Genomic DNA, 23,190 nt, shown 5'->3' on the forward strand with positions numbered 1-23,190 from the left:
GCATGGCTGGCGGGAACTGGTTTCTACACGGCTGGCGGGAACCCCTTGAGAACAGTAGGTCTGTGCCCTACCAGCTGCTCAGGGAGGGCTGCCGAGTATGGGGCTCTGAGCTCAAAGGCCCAGCTTTTCTGGAGGGGCCCAGCCACTTGGTAAGGGGGTCTTCCTTCCCCTTCCTCTCGCCGCCCCACCAAGTCTGATGGACTTGGTTTCAGAGTCACAAGCCGTGGATTTCAATCCCTAGCCACGCTTCCGGACTGCGAGGTCTTGTGAAAGGCGGCCACCTCTCTGCGGCTCAGTTTCCACATCTGAGAGATGTCAGGGACTGGGTGAGAGCAAGGCGGCTGGTGCCTCGGAGAGCTCTGCTGGATGGTAAGGGGCTGGGGAGGGCATGAGGGAGCAGAAGTGGGCTGCGTGGCTGAAGTTGGCAGAGGAGAACTGGGGATTGAGCCATAAAGGGAAGGGTCTCCACTTTTGGACCTGGGGGCAGCGAAGCCCCCTGGCGGTGGCTGAGCCACTCGGGAAGGGGACAAAGAGACCACAAGGGTCTCGCAGACCCTCGAGAGAGCCAGCGACAGAGGTGGTGTGATGGAGGGAGGAGACGTACAAAAGGACGGGGAATGGGTGGTGCCTCCTTGTGGGGCTGGTTTCTCCAGGGCTGGCAGGGCCCCTGAGCCCTGGAGAAAGCAGTCCCACAAGGACAGCCCAGCCCTTGAAGGACCTTAGTGCTCACGGGGCTCTCCTGGGCTCAGCCTCCCAACCCCACTGCCCCTCGGGAGCAGCCCCTGTGCTCTCGAGAAGGCTGTCCAGAACCACCCTGTCTTTGGCCGCCATTCAGGGACCCCTGCCATAGCTCTCTGTCTAGTTCTGTTCATACTTTCAGACCTCTGTGCCTTTGCCTGTGCTGTTCCCTCTGCCTGGAATGCCCTTCCTCATTCTTCTCCCCCAAATCCTCTTTGTCTCTCAGGCCCGGCTTAATGCTCCCTTCGACAGTAATCCTGTACCCACCCCCCATCTGAAATTTTGGAACACTTTTACTCAGGTCTGTACTCCTCGTGTCTTGTGGTGCTTGGCACACAGTAGGAGGTCATAGGTTTTCTTAATTTGCACCCACTGGGTGCTCAATATATATCTTTGTTACTCTGAATTGGGACCTCAGGCAGGAGGAGGGGGTTAACTGTTTGGAGTCTATGGTCCTCAGAAGCCAACAAGTCAACCAGGAACCTCAAAGTTCACTTAGCCCCGCCCCTACCTCCCAGCCCACCCTAACAGGGCGCCACTCCCCATGGTTGCGAGAGCGGGTGGCGTTTTCTCCATCTTACATTGAGGAAAACCTAAGCCCAGCAGTTCACGGTGGATGAGCAGCACCAGGGCCAGAAGCTGGTCTCCAGACACCCTGCCTGCTTCTCTTTCACAGCAGCCCAGTGAGCAGGTGTCCTTGTCCCAGCGTGAGCTCAGCACGTGCTTGGCACTCGTGTGTGTTTGTTGACTGACTGGCTGACCGACCTGTCCTGGACTCCATGGCACCCAGGGCTGTGGCGTGCGCGAAATGCAGAGCTTTTGCTCATGAGAGGCTCACAGGTTTGGGGGCCTGGGGAACATGTGCAAAACTCCAGCCAGTGACCGCAGCTGCCTCCAACCAGAGGCTTTCCCTGGTCACAGTGAGATTTCTGCAATGACTGAGTCATCCCAGGAGACAGGATGTTCCTCTTTGTGCACCCGAGGCCTCTGTGATTGGACGGGCTGCTCTGTGGCACGGCTAGAAAAAAAGCCCTTTAGAAGTCAAAAAACCCCCACACGCCTCCCCCAGCCACTTCCTTGGCAGAGGTTTCAGAAAGAGAAAAGCAAGACTTTTAGCACCTTGCACACCTGCCATTGTGGCAGGGTCCAAAAGGCCCAGTCAAGGTCAAAGGGTGGGCCTTGCCCGGGGCGCTGGTTTAAAATGCGGACTCCTGGGCCTCATCCCAGGGCCATGGAGTCCCGCTCTCTTCGGGTTGACCTTAGGGATCTGCATTCTTAGAGGATTCTTAAAAGCACTCAAGCTGGCAGGGATTTCCAAGAGGGGTACAGGCGCCCCGAGAGGGTGTGGAAAGCAAGGATTAGAACTTCCTTTTAAAATATTTATTTTCTATTGGATCTTTTTAAAAATTCAATTTTAGATATATTTTTTCTAACACGTAATATATTCGTGTGAGAATGCATGCAGATGATGTTATAAGAAATACATGTTAGGTGTATGAGCAAATATATTTTTAATGATGAGTTGTGTGATTGAAAAAAAAAAAACACTGGAGACCACTCACTGGGCCAAAATCGACAGGTCCAAATCTTGCTGTCACTAACCAGCTGGGTGAACTTGGTCAAGTAACTATTCCATGCTGAGTTCTGGTTTTCTCATTTGAAGAATAGTTTTCCTATGACCTACTTACCTGTTTGGGGTGAGGGCAGATCGAGAACAGGCAGTAAAGCTTCTAGCCTGGGTGGGCCCAGCGAGGGCCCAGCGTATGTGGCGGGGGTCATGTGGAGGCTTACAGGGTGATCTGGGGGAAATTCAGGGAGGAGGGAGGAAGATTGTGTCGGGGGAAGAGGGTGAGGCCCCTGAGACCAGAGTGGGGACAATGTTAGTCCCCGTTCCTACCCCAGCCTTTGAAAAGGCGCCAGCCAATCCCTGGGGGACTCTCTATCCAGAAATAGTTGCCTGCTGACTTTTCCCGACGGTATGAACCAAGGCTCTGACCAAGACCCAATCGCACACGAGGCTGTAGGGACAAACACAGGGCGTGTCTGTCCTGGGAGGCCTGGAGTTATTGTCTCCACGGCACGGAGGGAAGAGCCGGGACGCGAGCTGCAAGGTAACCTCTCATGCCAGCCTTGTCCCGACCCATGTGTGGCTTCAGCCAAGGCCCCTCTGCTCTCTGGGCCTCAGTTTTCCTGCCCGTAGAGTGGGTGCTTTGCATGAGCTCCTTGGGTGGGACCATGCCGCTGCTCTGTCAGCCTTGTGTTTCCAGGGATCAGAGGAAGCGCTTGGGGGTGTTGGCCATAGCGGGAGGGGAGAGGAGATGGGAGGGAGAGAAGGGAGAGAGGGAAAGGAGGAGAGGATAGAAGACAGGCGGGGAGGAGCCCTTCTGCAGCCATCCTTCCTGTGCCACAGGTCCCTGTGCAACCAGGCTCTCCCTCTGGTTCATTCTCCCCAGGCAGCCAGAGAGAAACTTCTAACTGCACCTCGACGTGCTCTCCCATGGTCTGCATGCCCACACTCTCTGCCATCAGAGCCCCAGCTCCTGCCCCCACTAGCACAGCCATGGGGAAACCACTTACATGCCGCCCCCTCCTGCCTCCAGGCCTTGGTACTTGATGGAACCCCTGCCTGAAAAATGTTTTTCATTGAGGTGAAATTCACATAACGTAAAATTTAACCATTTAAAAATGAACAATTCAGTGACATTTAGTATACTTACAGAGTTGTGCAAGCACCACCTCTATCTAGTTCCAAAACGTTTTCATCACCCCGAAAGGACGCCTGTGCCCATTCAAGCAGTCACTCCCCTCTCCCCACTCCCCCAGCTAAAGCACTAGTCAGCAATGGGATTTACCTGTTACGGATATTCCGTACGGTTAGAATCATACAGTACGTGACCTTTTGTGTCTGGCTTCTTTCACTTAGCATCACGGTTTTGAGATTCATCCTCGTAGCACGTGTCAGTGCTTCACTCCTTTTAGTGGCTGGACGATATTCCACCGTGCGGGTAGACCACAACTTGTTTGTCCATCCATCCACTGATAGACATCTGGGCTGTTGCCACCTTTCGGCGATCGCAAATAGTGCTGCTAGGAAAGTGCGTGTACACGTATTCGTCTGAGTACCTGTTTTCAATTATTTTGGATAATGGAATGCTCTTTTCACCGGTCCCCCACTCACGAAGGTTCCCAGAGCGCGTGGCCCCTAAATGGGACCTATCCTGACTTCCTGGGCCTGCCCTGCACCCCCAGGGGCCCTCCCCGTGCTTTCCCATCGCTCTCACGTTGATCTCTAGGTGCCAGGTTGTTTGTCTGCTTCCTCCTGGGCCCTCAGTTCTCATGTGAGCAGGGCCTGTGCCCCGGCGCCCATGTGTGGAGGCTGGCACGTGGTAACAGGCACCAGCACACATGGGACACCTGCTGTGTGCTGGCCGCTGGCCTCCTTATCCCATATCTCAGGTAATTTTATAAAACTCTAGAGAGAGAGAGGAATTATGACCCCAGTTTTACTGATGAAGAAATCCAAGGTGGAGTGATTTGGCCAAGGCCATGCAGGGCTTCTGACTCCAGAGTTCCTGCTGGTAATTTCTGCTTCTGAAGAAAGGAGGGGATTCAAGGATTAACGCTCTCCATTTGATTGTGTCCCCGACAGGCCACAGGCAGGATGGATTGTGCTGAGAGGAGCCGGCGGGAACCCTGGTGCCCATAGGGGCAGCTCCGTCTCCTGAAGATGAAGGGGCCCAGGTGAAACTCAGGCCAGGCCCAATGACCAGCTCCGGGACGGAGGTCCACTGGGCCGAGTCAGGCCTGGGAAAGGGGCCCCGGCGGAGGCGCTGGGCCTGGGCCGAAAAGGGAAAGGATGCTGATGGGAGCGGCACGAGCAGCTTGGTAGAAGAGGCGCCCTTTCCCAGTGCCACCAGCCCTGAGCTCCTGGAGGACTTCCGCCTGGCCCAGCAGTGCCTGCAGCCACTGGAGTGGAGGGGCCCGGACTCACAGCCTGATGGGCACCCAGATCCTGAATCAGGAGAGTCTGCAGAAGAAGGTGAGACCGACTCCCCTGCAATCCCACAGTGGTGTCCCCCAAACATTCCCCCCTTCTGGCGGGAGGCAGGAATAGAGAGAGTTTCAAAAATTTTTTAAGTGAAAATCTACGAAGTCTACAATTTAAAATTTTTTTAAGATTTAAATTATATAAACAGTACTGTTCTTTGCAGAAAAATCAGAAAATATAAGCCAAAGGAGAAAAAACTAAAAATTACTTATTATCCAGCTAGCTGCTCTCTTCCATGTGTGTGTGTGTGTGTGTGTGTGTGTGTGTGTGTGTGTGTGTATATATATATATAAATGTAGCATGAATATGCAACAGTATTCTACAAACTCTATTGTAACTTGCTTTTTTGTAACTTAATAGACATGAACGCTTTCCCAGCTTATCAAATATTCTTCCACAAGTCATTTCTAATGTCTGCTTAGGAATTCCGCGGTGTGAATATTCTGTAATTTGTTGGGCCAGTCCTCTTACTGCTGGGCATTTAGGTAGTTCCTCGGTTTTTGCTATTATAAATAGTGCAGAGATATGTCGTTAGTATATCTTTGCACACTTAATTTGATAATAACGTTGATATTTTAAATTGCTTGGTCCAAGGGTTCTGCCCATTTCTACGATGTTTTAAAATCCCAATTAGCAACGAGAATGATGGCTTCCCTTGTTTTCTAAAATAACTGTTTTCTCTGCATTAAGAACAACTGAGACTAAATTCCTAGCTTGGCTCAACAAGTCCCTTCTCCTCTCTGAATCTTGGTTTCCCCATCTGTGAAATGGGAGTAATAACACCTTTGAACTTGATTACATAGTGATTATTGCATTCGAATATGAATGAAACGCCCCTGTCTTAGGATTCTGGGATCAGAATCCGTAGATGTCAGAGACGCCGTCAGGCTGATAGTAGATTGTGCAGTGACCCCAAGTTCCTCATGCCAGGTCTGTTTAAAGTGGGGTCTGCCCACAGCTACCCACTCAGGAGCTATTTCCGAGCTCTCCTTAGGGAATGGTGACAGGGATGCACTGGGATGAAGGGGCAGAGGCATCTCTTCCTGAGGTCACATGGTAACTCCCTGCTGTAATGTAACAGCTGCTGCCATGTCCTGTGCCCTTACTGTGTGCCAGGCAAAGGGCTGGGCAGGGCGCAAGCCATATCTCCACCTTTCCTCACCACCTTCTTCCAGGTAGGAGAGAATAGCCTCCAGGTAGAGTAAAGATTGCCACAGATTGTGGCAATTGTCAGCTACTTGTTCATGGTGCCCTATGAGGGATCAGAAGGGCCAGGATTGAAGCCAGGTCTGCCCGGTTCCAAAGCCCGATCTCTTCATCCCACTGCATGACCCCCATCAGCAGAGACTAACTTGCCTGCATAGCTGGGACCTTGCTTCTAAGTCCAGGACTGCTCTGAACCACTGCATGATCTTTGGCAAGTTACTTAACCTTTCTGGGCTTCAAGTGCGCTGCTGTAAACGAGAGAGACTCGCTGAAGGAGGTTTTAAGGAGATGAAAGGTGTAGAGGTGCCAAGGGTAGGGGAAAGAGCATGGGGAAGCAAAGAGTGATATGAGGGTTATGACAAAGGTGCATCTGGCCAGAGCAGAGAGTCTGTGCTTGGTGGTACCCAGACTGTAGCTCATGAAACCTTGGATCTGTGCCAGAGGCTGACACAGGGTCTAGGACAGAGGAGGTGCTCCATAAACACTGACTGCACGGGTGATGCACAGATGGATGAATGAATGGGTAGGTGGATAGGCAGATAGGTGGATGGATAGATGGATGGATAAGTGATAGCTGGATGGATAGGTAGGTGAGTGGGTGATGGATGGGTGAGTGGGTGGATGGATGGACAATTGAAAGGTTGGATGGTTGGATCAATGGGTGAGTGGGTGTTGGATGGGTGAGTGGGTGGATGGGTGAGTGGGATGGATGAATGGATATTTCTTGAGCACTTACTGTCTAATAATTATAACAACTATCCGTTTTCTGGGAGCTTTGCATACCTTACTGTCCTCCTTTCTTCTTTCCTTCTTTTCAGTCAACAAATATTGAGCACCTCCTCTGCAAATACAATAATAAATAAAAACAGAGAGCATCCTTGCCCTCATGAAGCCTACGGTGTAGTGAGGGAGGAAAATATTAATGAAAGAATCACATAAATAAATGGAAAACTGCAGCTGTAATAAATATTTCAAAGTAGAGGTATTCAGTCATATGAAACCCTATAAAAGAGAGCTTTTGACCTAAGTTAGAGAGATCAGAGAAGACTTCCTTGATGCGGTCAAGGTTGAGTTAATGTATGAAGGACAAATAGGAGTTAACTAGACAAAGGGAGGGAGAGAGGACCCTAGCAGAGGGATCAGCATGTACAAAGGCCCTGTGGTAGGAGAGGATGTGGCACGGCTAGAGCAGGGAGAGACTGAGGGGAACCACGGAGCTAATGCGGGGTGGAGACAGGGACCTTAGGACCATATTAAAGGTTCAGCTCTCTCCTGGGAACAACAGGAAGACAGTGAAGAGTTTTCATATGGAGAATAAGAGTGAGGATTGAGATGATTAGGTGGCTGCTACAGTGGTCCAGGCAAGAGAGGAGGTAGACTTGGGCAAACCTGGTGGTTCTGGACTCTAGAGCAGCAAGTGAGTTCGAGAGCACCATAGGAGGTAATCAGGACAGGACCAGGTGACAGGTTGGATGGCGGGGGGATGGGGGAGGGATATGGCAAAGATGCCTCCCAGGTTTCTGGTTTGTGCAGTTGGGTGGATGATGTTTCCATTTGCTGAGACAGGAAACGCTAGGGGGACAACCAGGTTGAGGATTGAGTTTGGAGGACCTTCGAGACAACTAGAGGAGGTGTTCGAAAAGTATTTGGCCCTATGGGGGGGATCGCTGGGCTTCTTGCCGTCGCCATGTGATGAGGAAATGAAAGCCCAGAGGGGTGAGATGGCCTAGGTAGTGTGACACAGTGAGTCCAGACCTGGCGTATACGAAGCAATGACCTTCTTTCCAGAGCTTGAAGCAGAGGATGTGGACAGCCCAGAGAGTTCCAACTTGCCACTCAACTGGCCCCCGCAGCAGTATCCTCAACTGGACATGACTGAAGAGGAGCCAGATGAGGCCCTGGGTGGTCCTGAGGTCCAGGAAGCTGGAGAGAGCTCCCCAAGGTTGGGGTATGACACTGATCTCAGCTCGGGGGGCAATGGGAACACCAGCCCCATGGCTCTGGGCTGGGGTCAACCCACAGGCTGGGTGGCTTCTGACGAACAAGCCAGTGGAGACAAACTTCGAGAACATTCTGAGTCTGCCAGGTCCTGGAGCAGTGGAACTGTGAACCTCAAGCCCAGTGGCAGTCTGGATTCTACCTGGGAAGGAGAGACTGATGTCCCCCGGCCCGCTGCCCTGGCAGAAACGTCACCCCAGAGCTCCAGCCACCACCTCCTAAACCCAAACGATAGAACTGGAGGAAGCGTTACTCTGGCGACGGCCACGGAATTCCAGGAGTCCTCAGCCCCTCCAGCCCAGAGCGTCCAGTGTCCTGCAGATAGATGGAGGAGAGAAACCACCAGCCTCTCCTGCCCTCAACCCGGGGACCAATCCTGGAAGCGGACACGCATATCACCTAAGCCGCTCCCTTCCCGATTCACGGGCTCCATCAGCGCCCTGAAGCCTCCACCTAGGCCAGCTCGACAGGACAGGCCGCCGCCCAGGCCGGGAGCCACTCTGGCTGGTCACTCATCTTCTGACACCCCCAAGTACGGCCGGGGGCGGCTGAACTACCCACTCCCTGATTTCTCCAAGGTGGGACCCCGGGTGAAGTTCCCCAAAGATGAGACTTACCGCCCCCCCAAAGCCAGGAGCCACAGCAGGCTGCCTGAGGGCCCTGCCAGGCCACTGATCTTCAAGTCACCTGCCGAGATTGTGCGGGAGTTGCTGTTAAACAGCGGAGAAGTCTGCCCGGGAGAGGACCCCCCTCCTACTCACCCCACCACCAGGTTACCCCAAGAATTTCAGACACCCGAACAGGCCACCAAGCTGGTCCATCAGCTCCAGGTAAGCCCGACTCATTTCTACACCAAGGCACCTGTTGGTCTGGGTTGGAGGCTGGTCGGGGTGGGGGGCCTTGGGGCTCGGCCAGGGGTCCCCCGCGATGAGGACAGTCCCAAGCCCTTGGCTCAAAAAAGCAGTGATTGCACTCATGCTGCGAGGGTAGACCGTGTTTGTTTGCTTTTAACTCGTGCTATGAAAAACTCAAGACATATACAAGAGAGAAAATAGTATGACGAACCCCCATGGACCCATTGCCCAGCGCCTGGCAACCTTTTTCATCTATGGCCTCACCTGTTCCTCCTCTCACCCTACTGGAGTATTCTGAAGCAATGTTCAGGCTTCAAATCATTTACCCCCAAATATTTCAGTGTGTGTCTAAAGATAAGGAATCGCTCTTAAAGATAACCTACTCTCAGCATACCTGAAACTTAACACCAATTCCTTAATATCAACCAACGTCCAGTCAGTGTTCGCGTCTCCCACTCTGTCTCATAAATGGCTTGTTTATTTTGGTTGGTTCGAATCAGGATCCAAACACGGCTCAGATATTGCACGCGGTCGATGTGCCTTTTCAAGTCTCTGTGCACCACCCCCCCACCCTGCCTTTCTGTTTGCATTCTTTGTCAAATCTCCTTCTTCCTTGTAATTTATTTGTTAAGGAAACGGGTTTCTGTCCTGTAGAGTCTCCCACACTTTGCTGTTTGCTGATACACTCTCTGATGTTTCTTCACGTGTCGCGTTGTCTTCTCTGTGTCCTGTGTTTTGCCCAGTTAGAGGCAGAGGCGTTTTCGAGTTGTCGTCGTCTGTTTATTTCTCCCCAGATCAGGAGCTCTGTGCCGGTAGGGATTTTTTTGGCAAGAGCCCATCACAGGTGGTGCCTTCAGGGGGTGTAAACTGCTTGCTGGTGTCTCGTTTGTGGTGTTAAGGACCCCTGATGGTCGTTGCCTTGATCCAGGCTTTCACTGGGGGGGACAGAGTGGTAGTATCCTAATGCTAGCATTCCTTCTGCATTTATTTGCGGGAAATCTTCTATGAAGTGAAACTTGCCCTCATCAACTATTTGGTTACCAAGGCCTCGTTCACATGGGAAAGACAGGAGAAATGCTTGATTCTGCCCTTCTAATTACCAGTGTTCAGAACAACGCATCAGTTCCCTGGCCTCCTTCAAAGGCGACCAGTGACACTTGTTCTTGCTTTTCCCCCCGTAATGACTTGTTTTAAGAAGCTCTTCAGTTTTGTGTATGGCAAATCGTGACTCTGAGTAAAGGCAACCGTGATTTTCAAGTCTTCTACTTTTCTACTTCCGGACGCTTAGATGATTCAATCAGCCATTAAAAAATACTTATTAAGCACATACTACTTAATTCCTGGGAACAGAGCAGTGGGGAAGACAGATGAGGGCAGGGAATTCGGACAAATAAGCAAGTAGCTACGGTTATGCATCGAGGCGGACCAGCCCAAAGGCCCCCATCCCTGACTCACTGTCAGGGATGTAGAAGAAGGGATGGTGGAGGAGTTGTCCTGCCACCCCCGACCCCCCGGAATGTGGCCGTGGGGGTCCGTATTGCACGTGAGCCTGAAGGGGTCTGCTGAGCTACCACTACAGAGCTCTTTCACTCCGAGGCACCCAGAGGCCCCCTTTGGGGAGTGGGTTCCCTGCGAGGGGTCTCACAGTGAGGGGCCTGGTGCGTGACCTCACTGCACACCCCCATCTCCTGCAGGAGGACTACCACAGGCTCCTCACCAAGTACGCTGAGGCTGAGAACACCATCGACCAGCTGCGCCTCGGAGCCAAGGTACTGGGCCCGGTGGGGTGGAGGGGGCCGCTCGGGAGACCCTGGGGATAGAGGAACCCGGGCCTTCCTTGTTCTACCACAAGGTCACTCTGTGACCTGGGGCAGTGACCTTGCCCTCTCCAGGCTCAATCTCCTTTACTGTTGATGAACTTTGAGTCCTTGAATGCTGGAATCCAGGGTGCCCAGGAGTTTTCACCGCAAGCTCTCTGCTTCTAGATGAGCTCTGGAGTGAGACCACCTGGGCACAACTCCTGGTTCCATTACTGACTAGCTGTGTGACCTTAAGGAAGTTACTTGGGCTCTCGAGCCCCAAGGGAGTAGCACAGAATTTCTGCTCAACCCCTGAGGCTGATACTTGCCAGATCACACCTTTGCCTTTTCTCCTGCCCCAACTTCTCACCCACAGCTTCTCTCCTCACTGAATGTCTAGTGTGGGGCCGGGGGAGGGGGGAGAGGGGAAATCCACCACCCCCATCCTGCCCAGGCTCCACCCCGCCTAGGGGAAGCTGTGAATTCTGCACTTGGGCCCTTCCCCTTTTCTGAGGTGAGGCAGGAAGTGGGGCTCTCACAGCCCCTCCTGGTTTCCTGCTTACCTCTCCCCACCTCTTGCCCCATCAGGCAGCAGCGGAGGAGGGGTGGGAGGTGGGGTGCAGAGACGCAGACCCTCCCTCTCACGACGCCCCCCCCAACCCGGGCTGTCCCCATCACACTCCGAGACCCCTGCTCCTGCCAGGCCGCTGCTCTCCACCGTCTAGCGACGCTTCTTTTGTGAAGTGTCGCCGAGGCAGCCACGATGAGGAAACGAAAGAAGGGGCCCTGTTCTAGGAGCAGGACTTCCGCGTCCCCATACGCACCTCCTGACCCAGGCAGCTCCTTTCCATCCTGGCCTCCTTGGGCACAACTGTAAAAGGGGGTTCATCGGGCCTCCTAGGAGCCAACGGGCTCCCCTTCCTCCCCCCCTCCCCATGTCTTAAGGCTTCTTCCACATCTCTGAGGCAGTTTCAGGGGCCGAAGGGATGGGGGTAGTAGAGGGCTTGGTGAGGCATCCTCTCTGGGGAAACCACATTTTCATGGCCGCAGGCTCCTAGAAGGTCCGAGGAGAAAGGAACTGGTCATAGGGTCCAAAGCCTCAGCTCCCCTGTCTCACAGATCGGAGAATCAGGGCCCCAGGAGGGGCATAGGTTGCCAAAGGTCAAGGTCAGGGTCAGAGGCTGGGAATATCTCCTCCCTCCCTCCTTTCCTTCCTTCCCGCTTTACTTATTTAAAAGAATGAGTTCGTGTATGGAACGTATGTACCTGGCATCTGGCAGGTACCTCCTAAGAGTTAGGGAATATTATTATGATTAATAGTATTAATATGAAGATGTTCACTGGGTGCCCATGTGTGCCAGGCAGGGGACACCATGGGGGCACAGCTGTGTGTGTCTCCCGGACACTCCCCTGTCCCAGTGGGGACTCACCACATGCACCTACGCCAGCCTGGCTGGTGACCCAGACCCCTGCGTGTGTGAGGGGGCAGAGGAGGAGAGGTTGGAGAGGCCAGGAATGGTTCAGCACTAGCTCACCTGGTCTTGCTTTCTGGAAAAATGATTCCTTGGCCTGAGGGTTCTCCTCAAGAGAAGGGTGAGCACAGGTAAGCTGGACTCTTCCGGAAGCAGGACGATCCTCTCCCCGCCCTGGGAAGCAGTACAGGCGGGGCTGAGGAGGACGTGCAGCCTGAGTGGGGAGGGGCCTTGCCGGGCTCCACGGAGCCCGAGGGGGCCAAGATTCCAGCCGGGCTTCTCACTGTGTCCGGAGCTCTGTAGACTCTACCCCCGAAGGTTCGGGAAACCCCAGAGCAGCTTCCTACTCAGAGCCCTTGCCAGGGAGCCCACTCCACAGAGACGGAAGCGGTACTGCTACCCCAGGCTGAGCTGGCTGATGTGACCTCCCCGGGGTCCACTGCATTCTGCTCAGAGCCCCCAGGGGGCGGGCTGGACCCTAGGCTGGGGATGTGGCCCTAAACACCCAGGCCAGGCCTGGCTCTAGGGCAGCAGCAGTGGGTGGGGACCAGGGGAAGGAGACTGGCATTTGCTGAGCAGTGAAAAGATACCAGGCCCCAGGCTGAGCACACTGCCAGAGTCATCTCATTTGACCCTCTTCACAAGAGAAACTGAGGCTCAGCCAGGTGGAGTGGTTTGCTCAACATACCACGGCTTGTGAGGGATTACAAGTGAGGGATTAAACTATGTTTGCCTGGTTCCAGAGTGGGCACTATTTTCCCCGTGCCTGGGTGTGCCCAGCTCGGGCCCTGGCAATGGGTATGTGGCAGAGGCATGACAAGGCAGAATGATGATGTTACAGTGATAATATCAATAGTAAAACATGATGTGTACGGACCACTGTCCTCAGTCATTTACCATGGGGGAAACTGAGGCACAGAGAGATCACTCAACAAGTAGGTACCAGAGCTGGGGTTTGAGCCCAGTAGCCCACAGCCCACCCTTTTTTTTTTTTTTTTTTTTTTAGGTTTAACAGCTTATTTATTTTTTTAGGTTTAACAGATCCAGACTAAACGATTGTGAGCTCTGCCACTGGGGAAGCTGACCAGGGAGTTCCAGGGCCGGGCCGGGGGGCACTACTGGATCCCGTCTGGGGTATGGGCAGGGAGCCAGGGCTGGTCAGGAGTCACTGCTCGGTGACTAGCTTAGGGCCAGAGTTTATGGGGGTGTCCTGCATTCGCAGCTGTGTTGCCACCTCCCTCCAGCTGCTGTCCCCCACCTCAGCTGTAGGGGGATCTGGAGGGGCTGAGACCGGAAATTACCCCAGAAAGAATCAGGGGGGATGACATAAAACTGCCTTTCCTAAAGTGTGTGTTCTGATGGCCGCCTGGTGGAGGTGAGGGTGGGAGTGGGAGAGGGAGGGGGAGGGGAGGGTAAGGATGTGGGGGAGGGAGGAGAGGCGGGGGGGGGGGGGGGGGGGGGAGGGCGGGGGGAGGGAGGAGAGGCGCCAGGGAGGTTTGTGTGTTTGGAGGAGTTGGGGAAGCATTTCCTAGTCTCTCCACTCCCCGCCCCATTCATAAAGCCCATTAGCATTTTAAAGGCTGTGAGGAACCCATCTGTGCTGAGATTAGTCAGTTATTTAACCCAGTGTTTCCCGCACTCATCTACCCTTCCCTGCTTAACGCCCCTGAGGGAGCCAATCCAGCCTCAGCGAGCACCGTGGGACACCCTGGCTTAAACGGGGGCCCTGGGGGTGAGTCCTGCCCACCAGAGACGGGTCCAGGAGGGACAAGTCTGAGCAGCTCGGCAAACCCACACTCACCCCAGCTCCCCGCTTCCCGGGCCTCTGCACGGGCCTTTGGTCCCTCTGTGCAAACAGAGGTGCTGAGAGCAGTTTGTTCCTGTTGCTCCCCCAGGTTGGGCCTTTGGTGGACCCGGGCTGGGGCTGGCCGATGGGTGGGGCAGGGGGAGAACGCATGAGGACCGGGCCTCCCCCAGATTTGGGTCACCTTGGGAGGAGAGGGGTGCTGGTGGGCAAGTCCCCACAGGCGGGCCTGAGCAGATGGCCAAGGGGATTATTAAAATCCAGCTTTGTTCTCATCAGAGGCTGGGCCTGAAAGAGGCGGGGAGGCAGCAGGGGCCCAGCCACGGCTGAGCCATTGTCCCTCACTTTGGAATAGATTTTTCTGCCACAGCCAGGACGTGAAGAGCAGCTTAAGCAGGGAGAGGCTGCCTTCTGTGGGCCTGGGAGCCCACCCTGAGCTGCCCACTCCTGAACTTAGGGTAGCAGAGGGCAGTAAGATAAGCAGCCTGACGTCATGAGGACCAGGGGACACTGAGGCAACATAGGAGAGTAGCTTTTTTAGGGACCTGCCTGCATGATGGCCACATACATGACAATGGTGATGATGATGGTGATGGTGATGATGGTGATGGTGATGATGATGGTGATGGTGATGGTGGTGATGATGGTGATGGTGATGGTGATGATGGTGATGATGGTGATGGTGATGGTGATGGTGGTGATGATGGTGATAGTGATGGTGATGATGATGGTGATGGTGATGGTGGTGATGATGGTAATAGTGATGATGATGGTGATGATGATGATGATGATGGTGATGGTGATGATGGTGATGGTGGTGATGATGGTGATGGTGATGATGATGGTGATGGTGATGGTGATGGTGGTGATGATGGTGATGGTGGTGATGATGGTGGTGGTGATGATGATGGTGATGATGATGGTGATGGTGATGGTGGTGATGATGGTGGTCGTGATGATGATGGTGATGGTAATAGTTATAATGTGGATGATGATGAATGTGGGGGTGGTGGCTGCTATTTAATGAGCCCTCACTTTGTGCAGACAGGTGAGTTCAGTCAGCTGCTCTAGCACTCAGAGGAGGGTGGTGGTAGAGCTTCAGTGTGAACCCAGGCACTGCAGAGCTCACGCGCTAAGCCAGAGATCAGCAAACTTTCTCTGTAGAGGGCCAGATAGTGAATATTTTCAGCTTTGTGGGCCATCTATTCTCCATGGTAGCAACTCATCTCGGCTGTTACAGGATGAAAGCAACCACAGACGATACAAAAGCAAGCAAGCACGGCTGTGTTCACTAAAACCTTGTTCCCTCAAACAGACTATAGTTGCCAACCCCTGCTTTAAACCACTTGGTCTTTAACTTCAGAAGGTCTTCCTTGGCCATCTCCCTGACTCTCTACTTCTCTCCCAAACACTAGACTATTTACCATATGAAATCCATCCTCAAATGTTGGAGATGTGCTACAACTGAGAGATAATTCCTTTGCTTGTTGATTGACTCATTCACGCAGTCATTAATTGCAGTTATTATCAATGTAATGATAATTATTGGAAATATTTTTATTAATAACAAATATTAATTATATTACTGTAATATAATTATACTTGTTCTGTGTTAAATATTAGATTGATTACAATATTATTATGGTATATTATAACAAATATTATTAATAAAATCATTAATATGGAAAACCATAGACTTTGGGGTCAAAGCAGAGTTATAATCCCAGCCCAAGGATTTTTCAGCTGGAGATTTTGAGTAAGTGACTCAACCTCTCTGAGTCTCAGTTCCCTCTTCTGTAAGATAGGCCTATGGTCCCTCCTTCTCAGGACTGCCATAAAGAGAGCATGAAAGGATATGTAAGCCCTTGGCCCAGTGTTTGGCCCCCACCCAAGGGTTCCACTAAAAGGTATTATTTATTATACAAAGGCATGTTTGTTGAGCGCCTGAATGATGGCATGAATGAAGGTGAGGCCTTTTGGGTGGGTTGGCTCCAACCCTTGGCTCTGCTGTGCCTCTCCTCCCTTAAAGGTGAACCTGTACTTGGACCCGCCCCAGCCCAGCCACAGCATCCACACGGGGACGATGCCCCAGGGGACCAAGGTCTTGTCCTTCACCATCCCACAGCCCCACTCTGTAGAGCGGTGGCCAGGCCCCGCCAAGGGCCTGCAGACCTCTGAGGCTTCAGGTGAGTCTGGGAGAGGAGATGTGGCTGAAGGGCTCCTCTGTTGTAACCCTGCTCTAGGGACACTTGGTTCACCCTGGGGTGGCACTGGCTTCAGGCCAGGGGAGGGAGGGAGGTGAGGCCCCTCTCTGGGCCCTGTGACTTGAAGAGGTCAAATGGAGATGTAGAAAGTGTCTGCTTTGAGCCAGAGCAGCCTGGGCGAAGCCCTAGCTCTGCCACCTAGCAGCTGTGTGATCTCGGACGAGTTGTATGACAAAGAGCATCGTCACTGTAGAGCCCTCACCCGGTGAGGTCCCCACTGGTGTTACCCCACTGACAGTCAAGGAGACCGAGGCTCAGAGAGGTGAGGACATGTAAAAGGTCACACTGCTATGGGGGAGGGTCGGCATTTGAACCCACATCTTTCCGAGTTGGAGCCCACACTATTGACTGGAAACCCAGAGGCCTGGCTTGGCTCTAGCTGTGTCATCCGGGGCTGACCCACACCTTGTTCTCTCCTATATAAATAAATGGGGACAACACTGCCCAGGCCCCTCCCTCAGGTCGCTGTGAAGACGGCACGATCGTGAGATGGCTGAGTTTTCATTCGAGGATGGAGGTGGTGGATTCGAGGTTCAGCAACTGTCCCTCAGCCCCAGGAAGGACTGTTCTTGGCCCCAGCATTTAGTGGTTGTATATTCCAGGGTGGCCATCAGCTGAAGGAGACCTGAACCCCTCCTCGCCCCCCAGCACACCCGCCCTAGGGTGGCTTCCGGACGACCCGGGCATCGCCCAGGACCAGCCCTCAGCGGAGCAGGCCCAGGAACTGACTTCTCGGGCCAGTCGGTTCCTGGCCAAGGTGAGTGGAACCCCAGCTTTGCCCACGAGAGATGGGACTCACCTGGAGAAAGCGGAGCCTCTGCCCGCTTGGATGAGGGGCTGTCTACGAGGCTCACTCGTTATTCCCCTAATGGAGCTAACTAGGAACAGAGCCTCCCTGACCCTGGTTTTAGGGACCTCCTAGCTCCAGCCTCCTCCTTCTCACCCAGTGCTAGGTTTAACTCCCTTTTTGGCGTTGTGTCTCATCAAAGTCTCTCCAATTGTGCTTGAAACTACCTCCGGTTTCACTTCTGGGGGAGACTCCCTGCTTCTTCAGGATTCTGGAAGGGTTATGGAACCTCCACTCTACCTTTTCCTCTTTAGGATAGATCACCTCACTTCCTTAGTTCCTTTCGTTATGGAAATCAACCCTCAGTCACTTCTCAAGGGGCCTTTATATTTTCATCCAAATAACTATGAATTGTTTGCAGGTCTGTTTATAACTATACACTTGGCCTTATTCCAAAAGTACTTTAAAGCAGCTTAGAAAATACATGCATTGTAACCACATTCTGAAAATGGAAGTGAGGAAACTGGGGCAAAGGGGAAGTAAAGATAGGAAAAAAATAAAAGGAACTTAGGGAGAAGTGAAGAAACAAAATGCTCTGCTGGACCCTGAATGCTTTATCAGATTCACATTTGGTTTTGAGCTTCCTAGTTGTCAATGCAGAAAGGGAAATGCGATACATACATCACCATGTCCATAAAACAAATTCTTTCAAAGAAACACCACCATTCTTTCTTCCCTTCCTTCCTTCCTTTCCTTCTTTCTTGTTTGTAACATCTTTATTGAGATATAATTCACATAACATACAATTCAGTCATTTAAAGTTAATGCTTCAGTGGCTTTTAGTATATTCACAGCTGTGCAGCCATCAACACCATCAAGTTTAGAACATTTTCATCGCCCACTAAGGAACTGCGTATGCATTGAGCAGTCGCCCCCCAGTCCCCTTCCCCCCAGGTCCTGGCAGCTGCGCATCTACTTTCTGTCTCTTTGGGTTTACCTGTTTTGGACGTTTCCTATAAATGGATTCATGTAGCATTTGCCCTTTTGTGTCTGGCTTCTTTCACTTAGCATAATGTTTTCAAGGCTCATCCACGTTGTAGCAGCATGAACTTTATTCCTTTTTATCACCGCCAATCACCGCCATTCTGGGTCCTGTAACTGGAGAGATGTTTCTCCTCCTTGTCCTGTGTGCTCTAAAGTAAAGCAAAGCCAAGGTCACCACATTGAGCACCAGCTGGGGCATCAGCTGACCCCTAATGATCCAGGCTGCCCTGTCCATACAGGAGCCACTGGTCAGGTGGCTAGTGAGTACTGGACATGTGGCCACTCCAAATTGAGACGTTCTGTAAGTGTAAAACCCATACCGGCTTTCAAAGACTTTGTGCAACAAAAAGAAGATAAAATTTTCAATATATTTTTTTACACTGATTACATGTCAAAATAATATTTTAGGTTTATAAAATATATTATTAAAATTAATTCACTTGTGTCTTTTCACAGTTTTAGTATGGCTCCTGGAAACTTTTAAATTACATATGCAGCTTGCATCACATTTCTATTTTATGTTATATAAATTATATAATGTAATTATATTAGGTAAATTTCTAGGTTATATTTTGGCACTGATCTAGAGCTTTCCTAGAAATGCTAAAAATCTCCAAATTGTCTTTGCCATTTTTTTCTAATTAAAAAAATTTTTGTAACAGTAATAGATACCCATGGTAAAGACCCTCACACAGGACAAAGAATATATTCAGTGAAATCTTTTCTTCCCCTCTTGCCCTTCTGCTTCATGCAAAATGTTTAATGCACACACATGCATTTATAGAAATGGTCACATGAGTATGTACACTATAATATACCTTGACTTTTTTTTTTTTTAAATTTATTTTCAAATGTGGTGTCAGGGAGAATGTCCTGACTCAAATTTTGCAGTAATTGAATATAAACTTAATAACTTTGCTTGCAAATTTTTTTTTTTTTGCGGTACGCGGGCCTCTCACTATTGTGGCCTCTCCCGTTGCGGAGCACAGGCTCCGGACGCGCAGGCTCAGCGGCCATGGCTCACAGGGCCAGCCGCTCCGTGGCATGTGGGATCCTCCCGGACCGGGGCACGAACCCGCGTCCCCTGCATCGGCAGGCAGACTCTCAACCACTGCGCCACCAGGGAAGCCCTAGCCTGACTTTCTTAATGTCCCAAATTTGAATATTTCTGGGTAGGCAGTAAATTCACTTTGTTCAAAGTTCAGAGGATACATATAGTAGAAAACCTTCCTCCCATCTTTGTACCCGCCCACCACCCAGTTCTCCTCCCTAGAAGCAATTAATATTTTAGTCTCTTGCATCCTTCTAGAGATAGTTTATAGTATACCTTCTAGAGATAGTTTATAGTACATAAGCAACTGTGTTTGTATTTTTCCTTCTTTGTTCTCTCCGTATCTTATACAGATGGTAGCCTACCATAAGCACTGTCCTGTACCTTGATTTGATGCTGAAAAGTAGGTCTTGAAGGCATTTACACATGAGAATACACACACGTGCCCTCATCTTCTGGATGGCTGCATACCGTTCCACAGATAGGCATTCAGACTGTTTCCTGTTGCCCCATGCCCACCACGCTGCCGTAGGTTTCATGCACAGGAGTAAGTGCGCTTTGCTGTCAATAAATTCCTGGAGGTTCCACTTTGATTCTTCCCAAGGCTGCCGTGGCTCAGGCCAGTGGTGGAAATTTTCTGGCGCCCGCCTCTCCGTGCTTGTCAGAAAACCCACATCCCAAGGCAGGGCCCAGCTCTCCGCACCAAAGCGTGACTGTGGCTAAGTGTGGGAGTCTGTAGGACTTACCTTCTGAGTCTGGATTAATGGAGCGTGTTTCCTTCCCTTTCCAATTCCCAGGTGGAGTCCTTTGTAGAACTGCTGCAAGCAGGACAGCTGACACCCCAGGACCAGCTCAAGGTACTGCCCACTTCAAGAGATGCCCTTGGAGCTGCCAAGACAGCTGCTCTGTCTCCCATGGCACAGGCTCTGAAGCCTCGTTTGCTGTAAGACAGACCAGAGAATCCCAGACATCGTGTCTCCTTTTAGAACAAACAGCCCCTGATTAGCTTTCCATGATAATGATCATTATATCACAATAGTCACCATTTATTAAGCAAAGATGCTGGTGTGCCAGGCACTGTGGTAAGCCCTTGATGTACATTATTTCATTTTATCACCATAAAAATCCGGCAAGGCAGTCACAGTCCTCACCCCCATTTAACTGGGATGAGCTGGAGCCCAGAGAGGCAGCTGGAAGGCCACACAGCCAGTAGACGGCACAGCCCAGACCCAGGTCTGTCTGATTCCCAAGTCCAGGGTCTTAATCGTTGCCCTGCACAGCTTCCCACGGATTATATTGCCTGTCGGCAACCAGGAAAAGGCCTTTTCTTTTTATAATTTTCCTTATTATAAAAGTAATTGCTAAAATGAAAACTGGGGGGAAAAGGGAAAGAAACCCCTAATCTAACCATTATTGGCTTATTTCCTTCTGGGCTCTCGTATTTCTAGATAACTGTGGTCATATATAAAATTTAGATTTCTGATGCATCAGCCAGGGTCCCAAGAAGATGGAGCTCTCAAAGCTGCGGGTGTAGGGATCCGTGAAGGGACTATTAACTGGGGTGTGGGCAGCAGCCTCAGGGAGCCCGACCAGGGACAGGGAAGCCCAGGGACTAGCGCCTGCCCGGAGCAGTTCCCTCCCAGGTCCCTTTCCTCCCACCCTGTGACCTCTAATAGATGCCTCCCCTAGACAGGCCGCAGGGGAAACCAGCTGATGCCCCAGGCGCAGAGCCGGGTGGGGAGAGGAGCTGAGGGAGGGTGAGTAGGGCAAATGCAACGCAGTTGGTTTGATAGTTTTTACTGTTAATGTTATGTTACTAAGCATTATGTTACTATATAGACGTTACACACATTCTCCAATTACAAAATGTGATATGGACTGTATTATCTCACTGAGTGGATGATCAAGGACCTTGAAAATCAAAACCATTCTTTTTCTTCCCCCTCTCCTGATTCCCGCATATGCAGGGAGATTGAGAGCTGTTGGAAGATAAAGTTTGACTGGGGGCTAGACTCTAGGTTGTCCTTGGCCTCAGTCTGTTGTCAGCATAGGGTGAGTGAGATGAGGATGATAAAAAGCCAGGGATAGTGAGCCCACCTCCCATAGTTTTAACCTCCCATGAGTTAGCTACGATTGTGTTTACCGTGGGGACCTAGCATAATCGTTGGGACCATGAGCTCTGGAGCTAGAGGGCCTGGGTTCATATCCTGACTCTACAACTTTCTCACCCACTGTGTGACCTTCACTGACTTAATTAATCTCTCTGTGCTGTAGTTTCATCCTGTTTAAATGAAGATGATAAATTACCCCTCTCATTAGGGTTATGTTGAGGATTAAATGCATAATGCAAAGGGCTTTAGATAGAGCTCAGTGCTCATAAATGTTAGTTATCATTATCAACAGTATGATGGTGATGATAATACCATCTGTTGTGATAATCTATAAGGATTTGGGAAAAGAACGACTAATGTTCCAAAATCCACTGTTCTGAGAATCGAGGATGAGGATCTAAGGTGTCTCAGGTACTAGGTCCTTATGGGGGTATAGTGACAGCACATTTGACACTATGACCATCATGGAACATTGGGTTCTTGTAGGTCTACCCAGGAAGGACTGGTACCCTCCGGGGCTGGTGCCAGGGCTGGTGCCAGTGCTCTAAGCCATGCCTCTGCCATACCAGTCTGATGGCAGGGAGATTGACCAGAGTGAGCAGCCTCCAGAGGGTACCAACCCCAGCCTTCCAGATATTCCGGGGCCTGGAGGCCTCCACAGTCCCGGAGTCCCACGCCCCTCCCCTCCCCCAAAGAGCTGTCTTGTCCACTGTGTCTGCAAGGATGGAGCCCACGGGGGCTGGGCACTCAAGTCTTCCTGGCCTGTCTGGTTTCAGGTCTTCCAGCAGCTAAAGGCTGTCCACGCGGCCTTGGAGGAGGAATATCTGAAGGCCTGCAGGGAGCAACACCTGGGCCAGCAGCTTGCCGGCTCCACGGGGACGCCCGGGAGATTTGATCCCGGCAGGTACATTCTGGGGAGAGAGGCCTCCAAGGACAGAAGGGTCAGGCCCTGGGTTCCCACCAGGAAGGGGACAGTTTGTCCTCATAATTCACACACTAGGGGAACAGGGAGAAGTCCTATCCCAACTAACAACATGTCCAGATGGGGGATACTTGAAGGCTGAGATTTGTGTCCTTTTGGAACTCCCTTCAATGAGAAGTGACCTTGGAGATAAGAGTTATAAAGGCCCTCATTGGACAATGGGGAAACTGAGGCCAGAGGGGGCAGGGATTTACTCAAGCTCCTGCAGCCAGATGGTGGCAGAAGGGGACTCAGGCTGAGGCCTCCTTATTCCCAGCGGCGTCCACTTTCACCTTGTTGATTTTGCTCTCCACATAATCTAGATTATGATGTCAGATGCACTCTCCACGGGCATCTCTGGGGCCTCTGCTCTGAAGCACAGCCTCCCAGACCTGCCTGATGTTTCCTCGTTCCAGGGAGCTGGAGGCAGAGATATTCCAGCTGGGAGTTCGCCTGGATGAGCTGAAGGACCACATAGACCAGAACCAGCAGGAACCTGAGCCAGCCGGGTCAGACTTGGCTCTGGACAGCTCCCCAGCTGTGCCCTCCCCCCTCCAGCCAACGGGCCTGTCCCCTCCTTTGGAGCAAGCCCCCACGCCCGCCATCCAGACCCTCTGCCCTGAGGTACCTCTTTGCCCAACCGTATTGGACTGTTCCTTCATTCATTCACTGTTTTCTCCATTCATTAACTTCTTCATGACATATCTGAGAAGTTTGTACCATGTGCCAAGACTCATGACACATGGTGGGAATTCAGTAGAAAACAACTGAAATAATAGGTGGCCTGTACCCTCATGGAGTTTTCTGTCTAGTTGAACTAGTTACCCGGTTACTTAACTATAATTTTGATCAGTGCTGTGAAGGAGAATTATGAGGTTCTATGAGAGTAGATAACAGGGTAACATATCTGAGTTTAGGGGGTCAGAGAAACTTTCCTTGAGGAAGTAATGTTTAAATGAGATCTGAGGGTGAGTAGGAATTACTAGGTGCAGAAAAGCCATCTAGCAGGAAAAACAGCCTGTGCAAAGGCCCTGTGGTTAGAGTATGGACCCT

At 51.5% G+C, this 23,190-nt stretch overlaps 1 protein-coding gene across 1 annotated transcript in view; it reads left to right on the forward strand.

Annotated features, from left to right (window-relative positions):
• The first annotated feature begins 229 nt into the window (after positions 1-229).
• Positions 230-23,190, forward strand: part of AKNA (AT-hook transcription factor) — a 42,681-nt gene continuing 19,720 nt past the window's right edge. Inside the window, exons 1-9 of the mRNA XM_060014268.1 lie at positions 230-369; positions 4,388-4,777; positions 7,781-8,820; positions 10,539-10,613; positions 15,949-16,105; positions 16,786-16,940; positions 19,863-19,922; positions 21,953-22,080; positions 22,554-22,761. Coding sequence (XP_059870251.1) covers positions 4,501-4,777; positions 7,781-8,820; positions 10,539-10,613; positions 15,949-16,105; positions 16,786-16,940; positions 19,863-19,922; positions 21,953-22,080; positions 22,554-22,761 — 2,100 coding nt within the window. The 5' untranslated portion in view covers positions 230-369; positions 4,388-4,500. The remainder of the gene's footprint in view (positions 370-4,387; positions 4,778-7,780; positions 8,821-10,538; positions 10,614-15,948; positions 16,106-16,785; positions 16,941-19,862; positions 19,923-21,952; positions 22,081-22,553; positions 22,762-23,190) is intronic.

This window comes from Delphinus delphis, chromosome 6, assembly GCF_949987515.2.
Source record: "Delphinus delphis chromosome 6, mDelDel1.2, whole genome shotgun sequence".
Taxonomy (NCBI): Eukaryota; Metazoa; Chordata; class Mammalia; order Artiodactyla; family Delphinidae; genus Delphinus; species Delphinus delphis.